The following is a 16,165-nucleotide window of genomic DNA, read 5'->3' on the forward strand; positions in this document are numbered from 1 at the left end:
CCACTGCTTTCAGGGAATACTTTTGCCATGAAGTGGTTTACATGGTCTGCATGATTTGTTCAGCTAGGACACCTTCTTCTGCTACCTACCAACCTCTGCATACTACTATAAGAGGTGCTGTTTTGGAAAAGCCCTGAGTTATCTAGCCATCACTGTTTTTGTTTTTATCAAACTTTAGTAGTTCTTTACACTTATTAAAATAAATTCTTTTGTTATCAATGTTATTTCACCTGTGAGTGTTGATTTACTGTTTTTGCTTCGTCTAATACATTGTGAAAGTCTTTTCCATTACATCTCGTCTTTGCGAGTAATTGCATAGACGTTATTTTTTTTTCGAGCGGAGTGTGTATTGAGTCTTGCAGGTTGTTTTGGCACTGTATTTGTTTTTGTGTTATTGCTCACCGCTCAGTCCTACGCTCCTCTGATTGCTTCTGTTCGATTTGGCATTGTTGTAGTGTTTGGCAGGTTTGGTAGTTACTGCTTCTACCTGGTTTTTTGACTGATCTAAATTCAAGGTGGCATAGTGATTTTTGAAATAATATTATTTTATTTATAATTTTATAATATTTTAATTTTTATATTATATGCCCCCTTTATTTACAGAGTTGTACTCACAGGGTCGGTTCCAGTAAAAACATTGTGTTTAGAAAACCAAACCAAAGAATTAACGGATCAATTCCCTTCAGTAGTCACATAAACCTGCCTGATACAGGCACATTATTTTTTGAAATTTCTCCACTATTAGAGTTTTTTATTTTTTTTTATTTAAAGCCGTCAGTTTTTTATTTGCTGAAAATATAAGAGATAACGGATAATGAACATATTAAAGTCAACAGATGCCACACATTGGCAAATATGCACCAATTGATAGAAACTGTCAGGATTTAAAAGAAATTATAGGTACGATGAGTTCTTCTAGTGATTCTCCGTTTGTTTTTCTTCTTTCTTTACAGGAAGTCCATGAAATTCTGAAAGAATATGAACTGAAGTATTGCTTTGTGGACCGCAACAAAGGCACAGGTAAAACTCAAATGTAACCAGACACACACAAACATACACACACATCTACTCCTATGCTTGTTGGACCTTAAGTGACATAATGTAGGTTTGTACAACCCCAACTAAATGCCCAGCCCTTTGAAGACGTGACGACTGCCTACATTGCCCTGTTGCTGAAACATCAAGTGGTTCTCGTAAAGACAGATCCACTGATGTACATGCACACACACATGCAGCTCTGATCGAATGAACCTGTAAAACTAAACCCTAAACATACAACCATGCAGTACCTGTCATCACCAATTTGTATTTATAGTTATATGGAAAGAAGCGTAATAGTGATATCCTTAATGTGGGTGGACTGAAGCAATGACTGAAACAGTTATTTAACATGCGGTGAGAGTAATTTGTCTCGGCAGTCTCATTCACAAAAGGCATATATTTTTTTATTCTTTCGCAAAATATTAAAAATCTGTAGGTAACAGTGATTTTGATGACTGGTTAAACTGCATGCAAGTTTAGAGCTACACAACATCAACAAACAAAAAGTCAAATAAATGAAGCTCTGATACATAAAACATACTCTGTAAGGGTTTTCCACATTCACCTTAGTTCTTGAGGCCCTCACAAAGCTGTAGGTACAAGGACAAACACACAGATGGATATACCCCCCCCCCCTTGCCCCATGAGTGTCTCCCTTTCCAGGGAAATCTTACATAGTGCCTATATTTAGTCCGTGCAGTCAGCCAAGCACCTGAAACATAACACTTTTAGAAAGTGGAGGGGAGCTGTAAACAGCTGAGATATCAAAGCACCCGCCTGTCCAAAAGGTTAATGGTGTTTCAGAGCAAATGAGAGCCTGATGAAACACAGGGCCTCATCGGACCAGCAGCTGAGGTATTCTACTAATTAGGCCGCTGCCGGGGTGCTGGGCTCTGATGTACTGAGGTGGGAGGAGAGAGACAAGAGTCTGACATTGTGAACATCAGAGGCTGTAAAAAACTCACACAACTTTTTCATACTCATAGTGATTCTAGTAGCTGCGGCCCTGTACTTCCTGTCTTTATTCTTTGATTCTTTCATTTGCTGTTTTCCACATCTCTCTGTCACACCTTATTTTTTCTTTCTCCATCTTTTTCTTCTTCTACTTGCTTTAATGTCAAAGACATACTTCAGTAATTCTACAACATGATGTGGGGGACTCTGTTTCTGTATTTGTTCTTTAAAGTTAAGATGAATACTGTTTTGTGTACACAATCACATGCATCCTCAGTACTGTAAAAGATGATAGATGCATGGGGTTGCCTTTTTAAAGAAAATATAATTAGGGAGTCTGTTATGCTACAACTTTAAGGAAAGGAGGGGAGAATGAAAGTTTCTAGAAGGAAATGAATGACTAACACAGAATGTGGGAGAAAGCAGGTAAAGTGATTTAAATTAGTATGTGGGCAGAAGAACACCATCTGCTGATAAATGCTCTTTCTTCAATGCTTTCTTTACTACGAGAGATGTCTCCATCACTTTGGGTTGAGTGTGTATATTCTGCCTTATTTATGGTGCATTCTGATTGGTCAGTTTTTTGTTGTGGGTTGTAATAGCTGCTGCACTGTGACTGTTTAGTCTTCATTTAAGACACTGTTTTAATGTATCTGTAGGCTGTTTGTTTACCAAAGCCTGAAATTGATCATAGGTGGATGTGCTGATTACATTACCGTAGTTAGATAATGAGGCTGGTTAGTCAGCATTGTTGCTAATATATGGGATTGTAGACTCAAAGCAATGCAGGTTGCCAGCATATCATACAGGTTGTTTCTTCGTTCTTAAAGTTTTATTTCCAAATCATGAGTTTTTTAGATGCATATTGTAATAGATGGATACTATATAAAGTAACAACCACCATTTTAACCATAGTTTAGAAATCATCAATTTTAAAGTATTTGATCATGTACGGTTGATGCTGCATATCAATTGAGTTTGTTTTTTTTAAAAAGAAACAATTTTGGGAAATGACCTTGTTTGTTGATGAGGAATGTGATTCAGTTCTCCTGTGTGAACACTTAATCTGTTACAAGAGCCTGCAGCCTGTTAGCTTAGTGAAACAACCATTGAGAGTATATAATTATGGACAGAATGTCAATAACGACATAATATAAAAGAGGTGGAGCATTAGTGTAGCTCAGGCGGGGGCAGGTTTTAGCGGAAGCAGGAAATTTGTCCTGTGATATGGCACCTAGCTAGTCTGCTAAAAGGGAACCTGTCAATAAAAACTTGTTGATTTCTGATGTAAAGTTCACTTTTGGAGCCAGCCCCTAGAGGATGTGGGGTGAACTGCAATTTTTAACACTTTTCACGTTGCTGCGTGGTCATGACTGAAAATGTAGAAACAGCTCTGCCCCATTGTGACCAGTGTTAATTTTGTTGACGAATCATTTTCGTCATAGTTTTCGTTAACGACCTTTTTTTGCTGATAAAAACGAGACGATAACTAAATAAAAACTAACGCACGGTGCCAAAAACGAAGACGAAATGGATTGACACTTTCGTCAACGAATAAAAACGAGACGAAATTATTGATGGAGACGAGATCCAATCAGAGCAAATTTTGTTTGTGGAAAGGGAGGGACGAATCAGGAGACGGCGGCAGAGAGCCAATCAGAAGTGCTCTCTCTGTGTAAGGACGTTGCGCCGCGATGCTGGAAGAAGGCGTCCTCATGCATGGTAACACAAAACAGGAGAACAGACACACAGACACGTTTAATTTCAAGACAATCAAGACGGTTTACAAACCGTGCGGAGCGACTGTCAGCGGTAAAAACAATAAACCTGAAGCGACATTTGCAGACGAGTCATCTTAACTTCCGTTCAAAGATACACGTGACAAAATCTATAAATGAAGACCCCGCTGCTGATGGTTTTACAGCATGCGACCTGTTTCTAAGTTGTCACTGAAGTGTTTTGCTGTAGTTATGGAGTATTCATGAAGAAGGTCATGACTGAACAGTGTATTCAGGGAGAGCAGCTCACTGTTCACTGCTGCTTTTGTGAAAAGGTAATAGCAATTAAATAAAGAGATGTTTGTTTCAAATAACACAAGTTAAAGCTGTGCCTGTTTTTATTGCACAATCAAACCTTAAATATTTCATGAAAAATATATATCATAGAATTTTAGTCGACTAAATCCACGACTTTTTAGTCGACTAAAATTATTTGATATTTAGTCGACTAAAACTAGACTAAAACTTTAAAAATGTTGATGACTAAAACGTGACTAAAATCAAATGACATTTTAGTCACAAGACTAAAATAAAAACTAAATCCGGAATTGCTGCCAAAATTAACACTGATTGTGACAAACATAATTATTTACTGATGTGAAAGTAAGTAATGATAAAGTGAAATTAGGAATATTAAAACACCACAACAATGCAGCAGAACAGTTTTAAGACATTTTTTTTTTAAAGTCAATCAAAGCAAATTCCTGTCCCTTTAACACTGCAGCTAGATATGTGCAAGTCACCCAATCCGCAGGGTTTCCTCACCCTCTGATTAGTGCTCCTTTAAGAAGAGGCTCATCAATGAGCTCAGCCATTGGTTGAGTCACTCTTAATGACACATGGTTATCCTCCCAATCTGTATGCTGTTTTTAGACTTCCTCTTACAACTCAAAGCCACACATATCAAACATATCCATTTGGCTGCCGAATGAATGTTCAGCATCCTACAACCTATTTTACAACGTAGACTGTAAGCTGAGCCATTGTTAGCCTTGAAACCACTGAACTATTTTGGTATTTGTTTATCTTCCAATCTGCTGAGGCTGGGCAGTCTCTTGTGCTATCTACAGTTATTCTGCTCATTAACTCTTTAATCCAAGTACAAATGGGATCGCTTAGATGGAATACAGGCAGTGTAGACAATGTTTCCTGAGCTGGTGTAAAAGTGTGCATGTGTGTTGGAAGATCCCCAACTGCTTCAGTTAGAGGTGTGGAAGATTGATTTCAAGCCTCTGTAGCTTTTCACTTTGACTGTATACGAGTGTGTGTTGAAGGATTGGATATTTTGTCTTGATCCGTTAACCCTCTGGCTTGTCGCCGCGTCACTTGTATATACAAATACAAAATTTCAACTTCATCTTTGGTAACTTTGTACTTGGTCTATACGTGTGTGTGTGTGTGTTTAGTTTGTGTGTCATAACATATACACGCCTGTGTGTCTGTGTGTTTTATGAGGAGAACATCGTTAGTCTTATGTGTGTCTGTTTTTGTGTGTCTGTGACACCGACTTGCCAGCCATCGGATCAGTTTTCATGGCAGCTGGATAACATCATCCCAACCAAGTGTTTACAGTCTGACTCACCCTCGTCTTCCTCTCTCTGTCGCTATCTCCCCTTCTGCCTCACAGCTTAGTTGAGGATTTTCCTTTTCTTCTGGTCTCTGCCACCATGTAGCAGCTGAAGATTTTAAAGTTAAAGCTTAAGTTCAGACCCTAAGCATTGCGGGAGAGACACAATAGGGTGTATTTTCAATTTCTCAAAGGAAAATATGACGACTATATCTGTTTTCTATACAAAAAAACCTGCCTTATACTGATATGTCGGTCTGCAGGATGAAATCATACACCTCGTGGAGAGATTTTTCTGTTAAAGTCTCTAGGTAAAGTCTTGTCATGTGCCTATCCTTAATATGCAACACTCGCAAATATTAGCTTGTCTGCTACCATGGACAAGTTGCTATCTAATGTAGCAAAACGCATTCTGCTTGACTGGACAATAGCATTTCATTCATCCAAACTACTCAGACTTATCTAGATGGTAAATTCATTCAGCGAGCTTAACTCGCTTGCAAATGTTATCACTACCCAATCAAAGTGGATATGATTATCATCTACATTGCCATATTACTGTATTTTACCAGCTTTACTTTACAGTTAATTATAATTCTTACAATTCCACCTGCATCCTAACATGTTTCTCTTTTTCTGCGTTTCATTTATTTATGTATTTTCTATGCATCGCTTACAGCAGTTTTTTTTTCGAGGTGCACTTCACTTCAGATCACCAATTATAATATAACTCCTTTTTTGAACCTGTTGTTGTTGTCTGCACAATACTTCATCTGCTCATGTAAAAATAATTTATAAAGCAGCAGAAGATATTTCTGTTGGAGAAAGTGAGGAAATGTTAACAATTCTTTCATTAGTTCTTACACTCAGATGTACACACTCCTATATGGCTCATCTGGCTTTTTAATACACATTTAGATTAAAACATGGACAGAAAACTTATTTGTATTACTATGAATAATAAAGAATAAAACTGTGAACAGAAGCCAAATGAGGCCTGACATAAACCTGCTGTACATGCAGGTGGTGACAACGAGAGAGAGAGAGAGAGAGATGGAGTGTACTGTAATCAATCTTGGCTCATATCGTTTCTAAGTTCTCAGCAGAGAATTATCCAGGAATCAGCTTTAGCCAGGCAGGTAATTTGTTCATCTATCTTACAGGACGTAGCTCTCGGGTTGGTGTAATGTGTTCAGCTGTAACCAGTGAGGAGATCAACACGTCACTGGGTTCATTCGCCCCCTGAGCTTGAAGTGGGAAAAATGTTTAATTTTTCATGATGTGGAATGATTTTGCCCACAAGTCACCACGCTGCATGGTTGATGATCTTTCATCAAATTCAAACTGGGCACACTTGAAGAATTTATGCCTATCATCAGTTAATTCAGTGGTTAATAGAGGAAAATATTAAGCCCTGCTGCACATTTCAAAGCACAAAAGAGGCTCTGTGTTTTGTCTTTGTGATGCACTACAGCAGAACACAGCTGTTATCAGCCAAATTACCCCAAAATTAGAAATTGGTTTTATATATCTCTCTGATGTTGTTACCAGCCCCTCGACTCTGTAATAAATGAACAATGAATTATTAATTGTATGATGGTGATGAACGTTCCTATGTAAACTTTGTTTTTTGTTTTTAAACTATATATTTTTGGTCATAGTTTTGATTACACTTTGTGTTGTTAGGGGGCAAAATTGTACTCAAAGATGAGCAAATATATGCGTTTTCAAGTAATATGAAGCAGATGTGGCTTAGAACAGAGGGTTAGATGCACACTTAGACCTCTACCATAAAGAGACTGTTGCACCGTTGTTAGTTCACCGAGTCATCTGCAGTCTGCAGTCATTTTTCATTGTTATCTCCAAACATCAATTGTGGTATTTAAAAACCCCTCATGGGTCAGAACCTGCCGTCAAGAAGGTATGGATCAAAAATGGCATCATCCCCCCCCTGGGGAAATTGAAAAATGGCTGCACGGGTTTGTGGGTGCAGAAATATTTATAATTGGTGTGAAATGCAGACAGATTCCCCGAGCTGAGTTTATCACATATGCAGACATAAAAACAGTCAAGCATACATAGGAGTCTGGGGAGTGTGAGAGTCTTGTTTGTTTTAAATGTGTGATGGTGTGTGATAAAAAGCAATTGAATGCTCTAAAAGACTTAAAAGGTCTGTTCTCTGCTGTTTACACCCACAGGTCTCTGCAAACAAATGTATTGTATAAAGTGAGGATGCTTCAACAACAAAGTTGTACTAGACTGTGCTTGATTTTTAACAAACCTTCCATGTTGTCATTTAAACAGTTCTGGGCAGTTTATTAATGGACTCGCTTTAGGAGTCAGATCCCATAGGCCGCAGGTGGAACAGGCAGTTTTTGACACTTCTGCTTCATTTCTCAGCCACGAGCCTAATCCCAGACCGACTCAGTCAGGCAGTAGATGTCAGGCCTCTGTGGGGGTACTGCTAGAGGACTCCATGGGCTGTCAACTAGTCCTGCACATGGCCTAGACACAGTTTCTGGTCGTTAACTGACCATTAACCAACTATAGGGTTCTTAGTCATGTGAGCTCCTGCAAGATCCACCAACAGAGGTCCTGAACACATAAAATTCAGATTCCCAACCAGAATAGTAGCAGAACTGAAGAAGCCACTTGGGGGAGTGGCGAAACATCTTCAAAAAAACAATCCTTGAGTCCAGTTGCCTCGATTTAAACTCTTGGAAATGCTAGAGGACTACTTTCTCTTTCCTTTATGGTATTATAACTAACATAACTGAGAGTCTTCCCGATTTTAAAGCAACTATATGTTTTGTACAATATTTTAGTCAACAAAATTGTGTTAAATAAAACAACTTTTTTTTGAAACAACACATTATATACTGTTAAATGTTTTTTTTTAACATATGTTTTGGCCTTTAATATAAACATCTGTCTGTTCATCCAGCTAATTGCATGAGAATAGGAGATTAGGATGAGTCCGTAGCTTGCTTTGTCTGACTTATGGTACAAACCATGAATTTTAATTCTTTATCATTATCATTTTAATTCTCTGGCATTTCTAATATTGGCTGATATTTTGGTCCAACACATTTCTTCTGTACCTCCAATTAAGGTAAAGGGCGATGAGGAGAAGCTGCTCTGTAATAAGGAAATGCTGCTAATTAGCACTCATCTTAATAAGACTCACATTTGTAGAAGTGTCTGTAATTGTCATTACAACGAAGTCCCGTTCTTTGTGGTGCAGGTGAGCAGCTTCACCTTGGACACAAGTGTTAATTACACCAAAGAAAGTTCTTTCTGGATGTGTTTGTAATTGACCTCATGGTAATTTCCTCATAGTACACAGCTTTGCCCGCTCTAATTGAATTCTTGCGGTCTGTCAGAGGAGATTACGACGATAAACCAGTTGTCCTCTGTCTGCATTGTGATTATCTGAGTGTTATTTTTTTGTGTGGTAGCTTCTACCCTGGACCTCTGCTCTAATTGAAATGTACTGCTTGGAACAGCTTTGGCATGCATCTGCACCTCATGACCATAACAGTTCACAGAGGCGGCCTCCACTGTTGGACTTATTAGGTCATGCTGATGGGACTGTTTATGTCAGTGTGCACATAATGTGTGTGTCCTGCTGTGTGTCTCTGTATATGTATCCCTGTGTCTCCATTTGTGGCTTTGCTTCGGGCTGTTGCCTCAGCTCCTTCGCTAATGACGATTTTTCCCTAACACGCGACCCCTTAGCGCACATCAGCAGATTACCTGTAGCACCACAGTCTTTTCCACTTCTTTAAAGCCAGATATTCTCTCAAAGAAGTCCTTCTTATCATTTGATCTTAGCCCCCCTCTTTCTCCTCCTTTTCTTTCTTCACCATTAGTATGTTGGAATCACTTTACCATCAGCTTGTTAGCCGAATCGTGGCGTACATTCAAAAAGTTAAGCATCCATCATTATCAGTCTCTGTGCTCATGTTACTATGTGGTTGGACTGCCAGCGCTTGATAAAATCTCATTATCAGAGCAGATTATGAGTTGGCTGTGAATTCACTGTGTTCAGGTTCCAGCTCTGCTGGTGTTTGATTTAAATCTTCATATCCCAACTGTTGCCAGAAGTTTTCGGATCATTCTGTTTTTTCAGATTTTGACTGCTTGTCTGTGCATATTTCATTTTCATACATTAGATATCTCTCTTTGCTTGCGCAGGCCAAACATAATCTGTGCACATTCATAGCTTAATGAGTTTTAATTATTTATGATTCTATCTCACATGATCTGTGTCCACTGCCATGGATTTCTGAGACCTCAGGCAGTGATTTGTGTCATTTGTCTTAATAAGCCAGACGTCATTTAAATCCTGGACTATCGTGACACTACAGACCAGTAGATAACATCTGTAGCTTTAGCAAAACAGTAAAGGTGTGAATCAAGTTGTTACGTTTTTAACTGAATGTGGAAAAAAGATTTGAGGCTGGTTTTGGTGTGAATTTCATCCTTGCTAGGTAATTACATCGATTGTGTGATAAAGAGAGACTGTGATAAATGAGCTGTTCAAGTCGAAACTTGCAGACAGTGCTCATTACTGCCTTTTTTTTAAATGTGAAAGCTAACAGCTGCTCAATACAAACTATTTCTAAAAGATAATTGTCCCACATGTGATAGTGTGACAACCAGGTCCTTGGTCACAGTGGAAGCTAACGTTTCTTCACTGGCCTGTTTGCTTGTCATTTCAACAGCATCCACTGGCTGTGTCTGATATTCCTTTCCACTTTATTTAGTGTATTAAAATAGTGTGACATTTTGTTGTGTGTCCTTAACCTGGGAGTGAAACCGGTAGTTTGTAAGTTATGTACTTTCTAAGGGAAATCGTACTAGCCACTAGAGAGAAAAGTACTAAAATGTTTGACTGTGTGTGCACTCAGCTCTACTATTAGCTCCATGCTGCTCAGCTATGAATTGAAATCTTATCCAGATAGTCAGGATGGCAGACAGGCAGCTCATCAGGCACACACAGATGTACACATTTACATATGTACCCACAGCCAGGCAGGAGAATCTGTCTACCAGCCTGTCAGGAATCTACAGGCGTCAATCCACCCATCCAACCATCTACAGGGAGCCGGCTGCTTCCACATGACGCCACTAGTCCCAGAGGTATTTGTACCAATTCGGCAGCACTGCGGAACCAGGGATCTGGGAATACAATGGGGAGGGTTATCCTGGGAATCCCTGCTTTTCAATGGAGGCCTTTGTGTTTGTTGCTGCTCTGTCCAGTAATGAAGACAGCACATGTTGGCAAAAAGCTCACTGCCCTGCTGCTTTGTGTGTGTGTATATGTGTGTGAGACAGTGTGGATGGATTACAAAAATACACAAGCCGAGAGATGGGTATGGACTCAGTGACTTGCCCTGCAGCAGTATTCATCACTTGTGCTGTTTTCATAGTGACCTTGCCATTAAAACCCTCATTAAGCTTTGTCCTTTTTTTGTTTGTTGTTTACATCAATAATGTGTTTGCTCACCTTATTTTCTTACAAGGATGAATGTCTCTGTCTGGTTGCCTTTGTTTTTCTCTGGTAATGACGTTTAGGTGGATGGAAGTTGATTAGCTTGGCTGTTAGATGTTTCTGATGTCTAGGATGGTGCATTTAGTTTAGAAGCATGGTCGGAGAAATGGCTGCACTTCACTGCCTAGGGTTTCTAAATGTGGGGTTCATCATGCAGCAGAATGATCACTCAATCTCTTGTACCATCAACCAAACCCCAAAAATTGTTGGTAAATTGATAAAGAAAAATGTGTTGAGTGCATAAAAAACATTGCATACAGTATGTTTGTGCCATGTGAGCACCACGTCCCTCACTAGAAAAAACATCACTTGTGGTTGGATTTTTAAGATGGGTTATCTAGATATATGCACCCTTCTGTGTCGTGGTTATAAGTTCCTTAAAAGTCTGCAAGGCCGGATGTGACATGCTAATGTGACAGGCAAATTTTAGAGAAAAGTCAGCATTGTCTAAAAATGTTAACTCAAACCCCCAGTTTCCTGGAACAAAGTGTGGTGTAGGGTTCACATGGAGCAGCTTTCTTATAGACTTGATGGCCTATATATAATTATATTGCACAATGTACAGGGTCTAATGTTTGCTAAGTTCATGTTAATTGCTTAAATCTATTGACAGTTCTCTTAAAAAGAAACGATGATAATGAGAAACTTATAGATCAAAAGGCAGAATTAAATTAGGAACTATAATTAACCCCCTAGAGGACACTTGCAGAGCAAATACAATGTACTTAATGCAGACCTATTTGAATAGGCTGTGTTAAGAATTATTGTAATGTGCAAATGACGTCTGCATTGTGAGGGTGGCTATTCTTTTTGCTGAACAACACCCTGTCTGAGCCTTGTGTCAGAACTTATTATTTTACTTTGGAATGACAGAGCTTTTACGTGATCGGTGTTCTGAGGAGATCTGAGTCGACTCACATGACTGTTTCTCCTTCACTGCACATTAAGAGTAATTATTCAAATTAGGCCGTCATTATTGGAATTTAGTTCTTCAGTAAAGACATGTGCCTCTGTGTTATTACTTTTTGGCCTTTTGCCTTCATTTGACAGTTGCTATGTAGTGAGAGAGAGAGAGAGAGAGGGGGGGGGTGGTGACATGCAATGAAGGTCGCCCCAGCTGGCAGCTGTACTGTAAGCTACTTGGAACACCCTGTTTGTTGTTGTTTTGCGTGTGTTCTCACAGGACTGCACACACTCCATTATGAAACTCAACACAGTTTTTTAAAAAAAATTTATCTTTTTTGTTCTTCATCTTAAATGACAGCAGCCGAGTCTGTCTAATTGCTTCCCTGGACAGCAACTTGTCACCAATCTCTCTCTCTCTTCTTCTTCTTCTCCCTCTCTCCCTTCCACCTCCGTACTTCTTTTCCTCCATCTCTGTCATCATCTGTCCATCTGTCTCCTTGTGAATCACTTAATGGAAATCAGCACATGCCACACAATGAGGCTGTTATCTTTGATCAACAACAGTACTAACACACATATACTGGTACTGTACCTGTTACTTCTTGCTGTCAGACTGACTGAATGTGTCATGTTTGTCTGGATGCTATTCTTTTTTGTGCGTGTCAATTATTTTAAACTCCTCAGGCTTCCATAAGTGAGCTACAGCTAACTAAGGAAGCAACAACCTTCTCACACACACTTCTGGTTGGTAAAAAAACAGATGATGATGATTGTGATTATTCTCACAGACATGGATTAAACTAGACTAGTCAGGATGAGGATGTAAGAATGTGAAGCTTTAAGGCAGAGTTTGAATTTTCTCTTCTGTTAAGATGAAAGATTAAAAACATAGTGACATATTCTAAGGGTAAATGTTCTATACTTTTGCAAATAGCCAGTCAAACCACAGTGGATCAACAGGTCAAGCAAGCAGCCGCTCTCATTTCCAGTGGCTGTTTGACCTCCATGTTGTTGTTATTTTTCCACACTTCGAGCACTTGACATTGCCGGCGTGGTGTGTTTTGAGTCAAGGACAATTAAATTTGCTGTTTTTAAAACCATTTCACCCAGACGCTGACCTTAAATTGTAGAATATTAAATAAAGTAACAGCTGGAAACAGGATTTCTATGTCAAAAAATAATCCAGAATTTAATGAATTCGTATGGATGCAGCAATGCAAAAACCATACCCTCAGGCTTCCAGCAGCTTTGACTTTGCCTCTTTTGCCCTCAATGACCCGTTGACTTCTTTCTCTAAACTGTTTTTCAGATCCTTTTTTCGAAAGCTTTTAGTAACTGACAGCAGTGTTAAAAGCATAGAAACATCAGTGATTTCTAATAGTTTGGTAGAAATGAACAAATGTTGTAGGCATCTCTAAAACACGGAGGGAAAAAAATGCAAATTCCTCATTATCTCAGCACGAAGCAATGTTGTTGGTGTTATCTTTAGCTTACACCAATGCACATGAGAAACACAAAACACAAAAACACACACAGACAAGCTGGTGGAAAGCTTCTGTACTAATCAAGACACACTCAAGATACATGATACGCCCACTGCACATGTACACCCAGTGTTGAGGTCTGATAGTTACGGTCGCTGTGTTATCAGGATTCTCAGCCTTGCTTTTTTTTGTTCATGGAGCACACAAATGCACACATAAGATAAGAAATGCATTTGACAACCAGCTGACCACACACAGACTTCAGACTGCACCAAAAGAGGAAATATACCTTGTGTGTTCTCCCTGAGGTATTGTCAGGATGTAGGCTGTGAATAAGCATATTTTCCTGCCTGTTCCACTGAGTCTTTGTTGTTTGTGAAAACCGTTAGCGAGAAACATTTTTTGACCGTTATATTTGTTTAAATGCTTTAGAAATATTACATTTAGGATATAATTATTTAATAATTGATTTGCTTTCCTTTTTTTGCTTCTGTACAGTCTGCATGAAGGGTGTGAGGAAGTGAAACCCGGTGTGCATGTAGGTGTTTATACAATAGAGTGCAACATTTCACAGGTGTTTGTGCAAGGTTTGCTTTCAAGTATGTCTGCTCATGGTGTCAGTTGTGCACATGTATCCGTGGATATTCATTCAACCAAGGTGCAATACATGCATCAACAATCACAGACAGTGGGGCCAGTGGGGAAGGAAATTTTCAGTCTACAGTTACCTGCATCTGTATGATTTATTAGTAGCATTTTTTGCAGCCGTTTATTGCATATATGCATGGTGGAAGATATTGGAAGAAGGATGAGATGTGGTGTTCTGTGGCACCTCTGGACCACCAGGCATGAGATCCCTCTGTTAGGGGGTACCTAAAACAAAACAAAAAACATTAGCATATCATGCTGTGTTTTGTTTTGGGTTTTTTATGCATGCTGTGTTAACTTGTGCATCAAGTTTTGGCTTTGTCAAGAATTTTAGACATTTGGAGCATTTTTTTAAGACAGACAGAGAAGTGAAAGGCAGGGTGAGTACAATAAGACAGAAAGAGAGAGAGAGAGAGAGAGGTGTGATGGAGGAAATACTTCCAACAGATGGATGGAGGAGTGATGGAATGAAAGATAATTGATGGATTGAAAATGAAGGCTAGAATTGACATAAATGGCAGGCTGACTAATGATTTAAAGGAGGGACAGAGGAGAGGTAATGTCAGAGAAAAATGAAGGAGATGGAGCGATCTGCTGGAAGGATCAATAAATGCTGAACTAATGATACAGTGTCCAGCAGTGCAGGGCTTGTGTTAAACTCATTATCACAGTTGTTAAGTATCAAAAAGTATTAGCCACTCTTTTTTTGGTCAAAGTACCATGCACTAGGCTGGCTGTATGTTTGTTATGTGTATGTTTACCATTGTAAATGTTCATTCTTTGGCCATCTTTCATGTTAAAATGGCAGACAATTTCTATATGTATACTAAAAGCTGTAAAATGATGTTTAAATATCCATTTTCAGTGTGTTTCAAAGGGGGACAGAGCAGCTGAGTGAACAATGTATCTGTGGGCGGCAGAGTGGGAGGCTGGTTGAAGAGAAGCTAAGCATTAGATCCACTCAGCTCTGCCTCTTCTGCATCTCTATTCCTTCCTTTCTCTATGTGTATCCAAACCACCATCAGTCCCCAACCTTACACAATTCTGATACTACTACTACTACTACTGTTGACAACAACCACGACAAATGACACAATGTTAAAAGCCATTAGAGACTTCCTTTCCTGCATTGTGAATTCAGCTGTTATTTGCCACAGAACTCAGTGGGGAATGAGGCTCATGCACTAAACCATGGTGGCTTAGGCTGTTAGAATAATAACACACTGACATCCTTTGTATGAGTATGTAAAACAAATCTACAAATGAATTTCTACAAATGAATATTTGCATAAAAATGTCTAGAGTCTGTGATAAGGGTTCAAGATTTTTTACGTTGTACGGACCCATAACATTTCGAGCAAGTAAACAGTCAGTGTGGAGAGCAAAAAGTGGAGGAACACCTTCTTCTTCTGCTCTGAAGTTGGCACGTGGCCTTCACCTCTTAGCCCTTAGGTTGCGTCTTGGCTTCAGTTATGATGAGTAGGTGTTACTTAATCTATTTTATAAAAAAAAAAAAAAAAAAAAAAGCTGCAAAAAATATTGTGGTTTGGTCTTGGTTACCATGGTAAAGACTTTTCCAAACTCTAATATGATTGGCTGTCTGAAAAAAAGGTGATTGTTGTCTTGTGATGACTAGTTCTGTTGGCAGCTGTCTGCTCTTGAAATACTGTCACTGTTGAAAAGTGACAATACAACTTCAGGCTTCATTATGTGACCTTGTCCATATGTGGCTTTGTAGAATTTGAAATGTGATTTAAAAAAAAAAATTCCAGGCTGGGTCTGTTTGCAATGATGATATGATGGCACAATCAGTTGCATTTCTTTTTACATTATTGAAACCCTTAAGTCCCCTCAGACTGCTGTTGAAGTCACTATCAGATGGAGGACTGTTTAGGGGACTGATGGATGGAAGCGGTGTGAGATCAGAAGAGTGTGGGAGGGCTGATATGTTAGAAGACAAAGCACTTTGAGGATGAGAGCAGTTGTGGAGAGATGGTGCTGCTCGTCTGAAGTGTTTACTCATGTAGGCAATGGAGCAGTGAGAGGCAAAGCCATCAAGATGCAATAGATAATGTGAGTTTATGGGTGCTACAGGTTTAAGAGGCACAATAAAGGCTGAGTTATATTTGTGGACAGGTATTTTGATTTTTTTTTTTAGTTTCATGTCCCATATTCTGTATTTGTAGAGTCTGTGTCAGACGGTGCAAATGTTTGGATAGCCCTTCAAAGC

At 39.1% G+C, this 16,165-nt stretch overlaps 1 protein-coding gene across 1 annotated transcript in view; it reads left to right on the top strand.

Annotated features, from left to right (window-relative positions):
- The window catches only part of raver2 (ribonucleoprotein, PTB-binding 2), a 69,337-nt gene that overhangs the window by 15,485 nt on the left and 37,687 nt on the right, over nucleotides 1-16,165 (top strand). Inside the window, exon 2 of the mRNA XM_028404663.1 lies at nucleotides 954-1,020. Coding sequence (XP_028260464.1) covers nucleotides 954-1,020 — 67 coding nt within the window. The remainder of the gene's footprint in view (nucleotides 1-953; nucleotides 1,021-16,165) is intronic.

The sequence above is a fragment of the Parambassis ranga genome, chromosome 4 (genome assembly GCF_900634625.1).
Source record: "Parambassis ranga chromosome 4, fParRan2.1, whole genome shotgun sequence".
NCBI classification, from domain to species: Eukaryota; Metazoa; Chordata; class Actinopteri; family Ambassidae; genus Parambassis; species Parambassis ranga.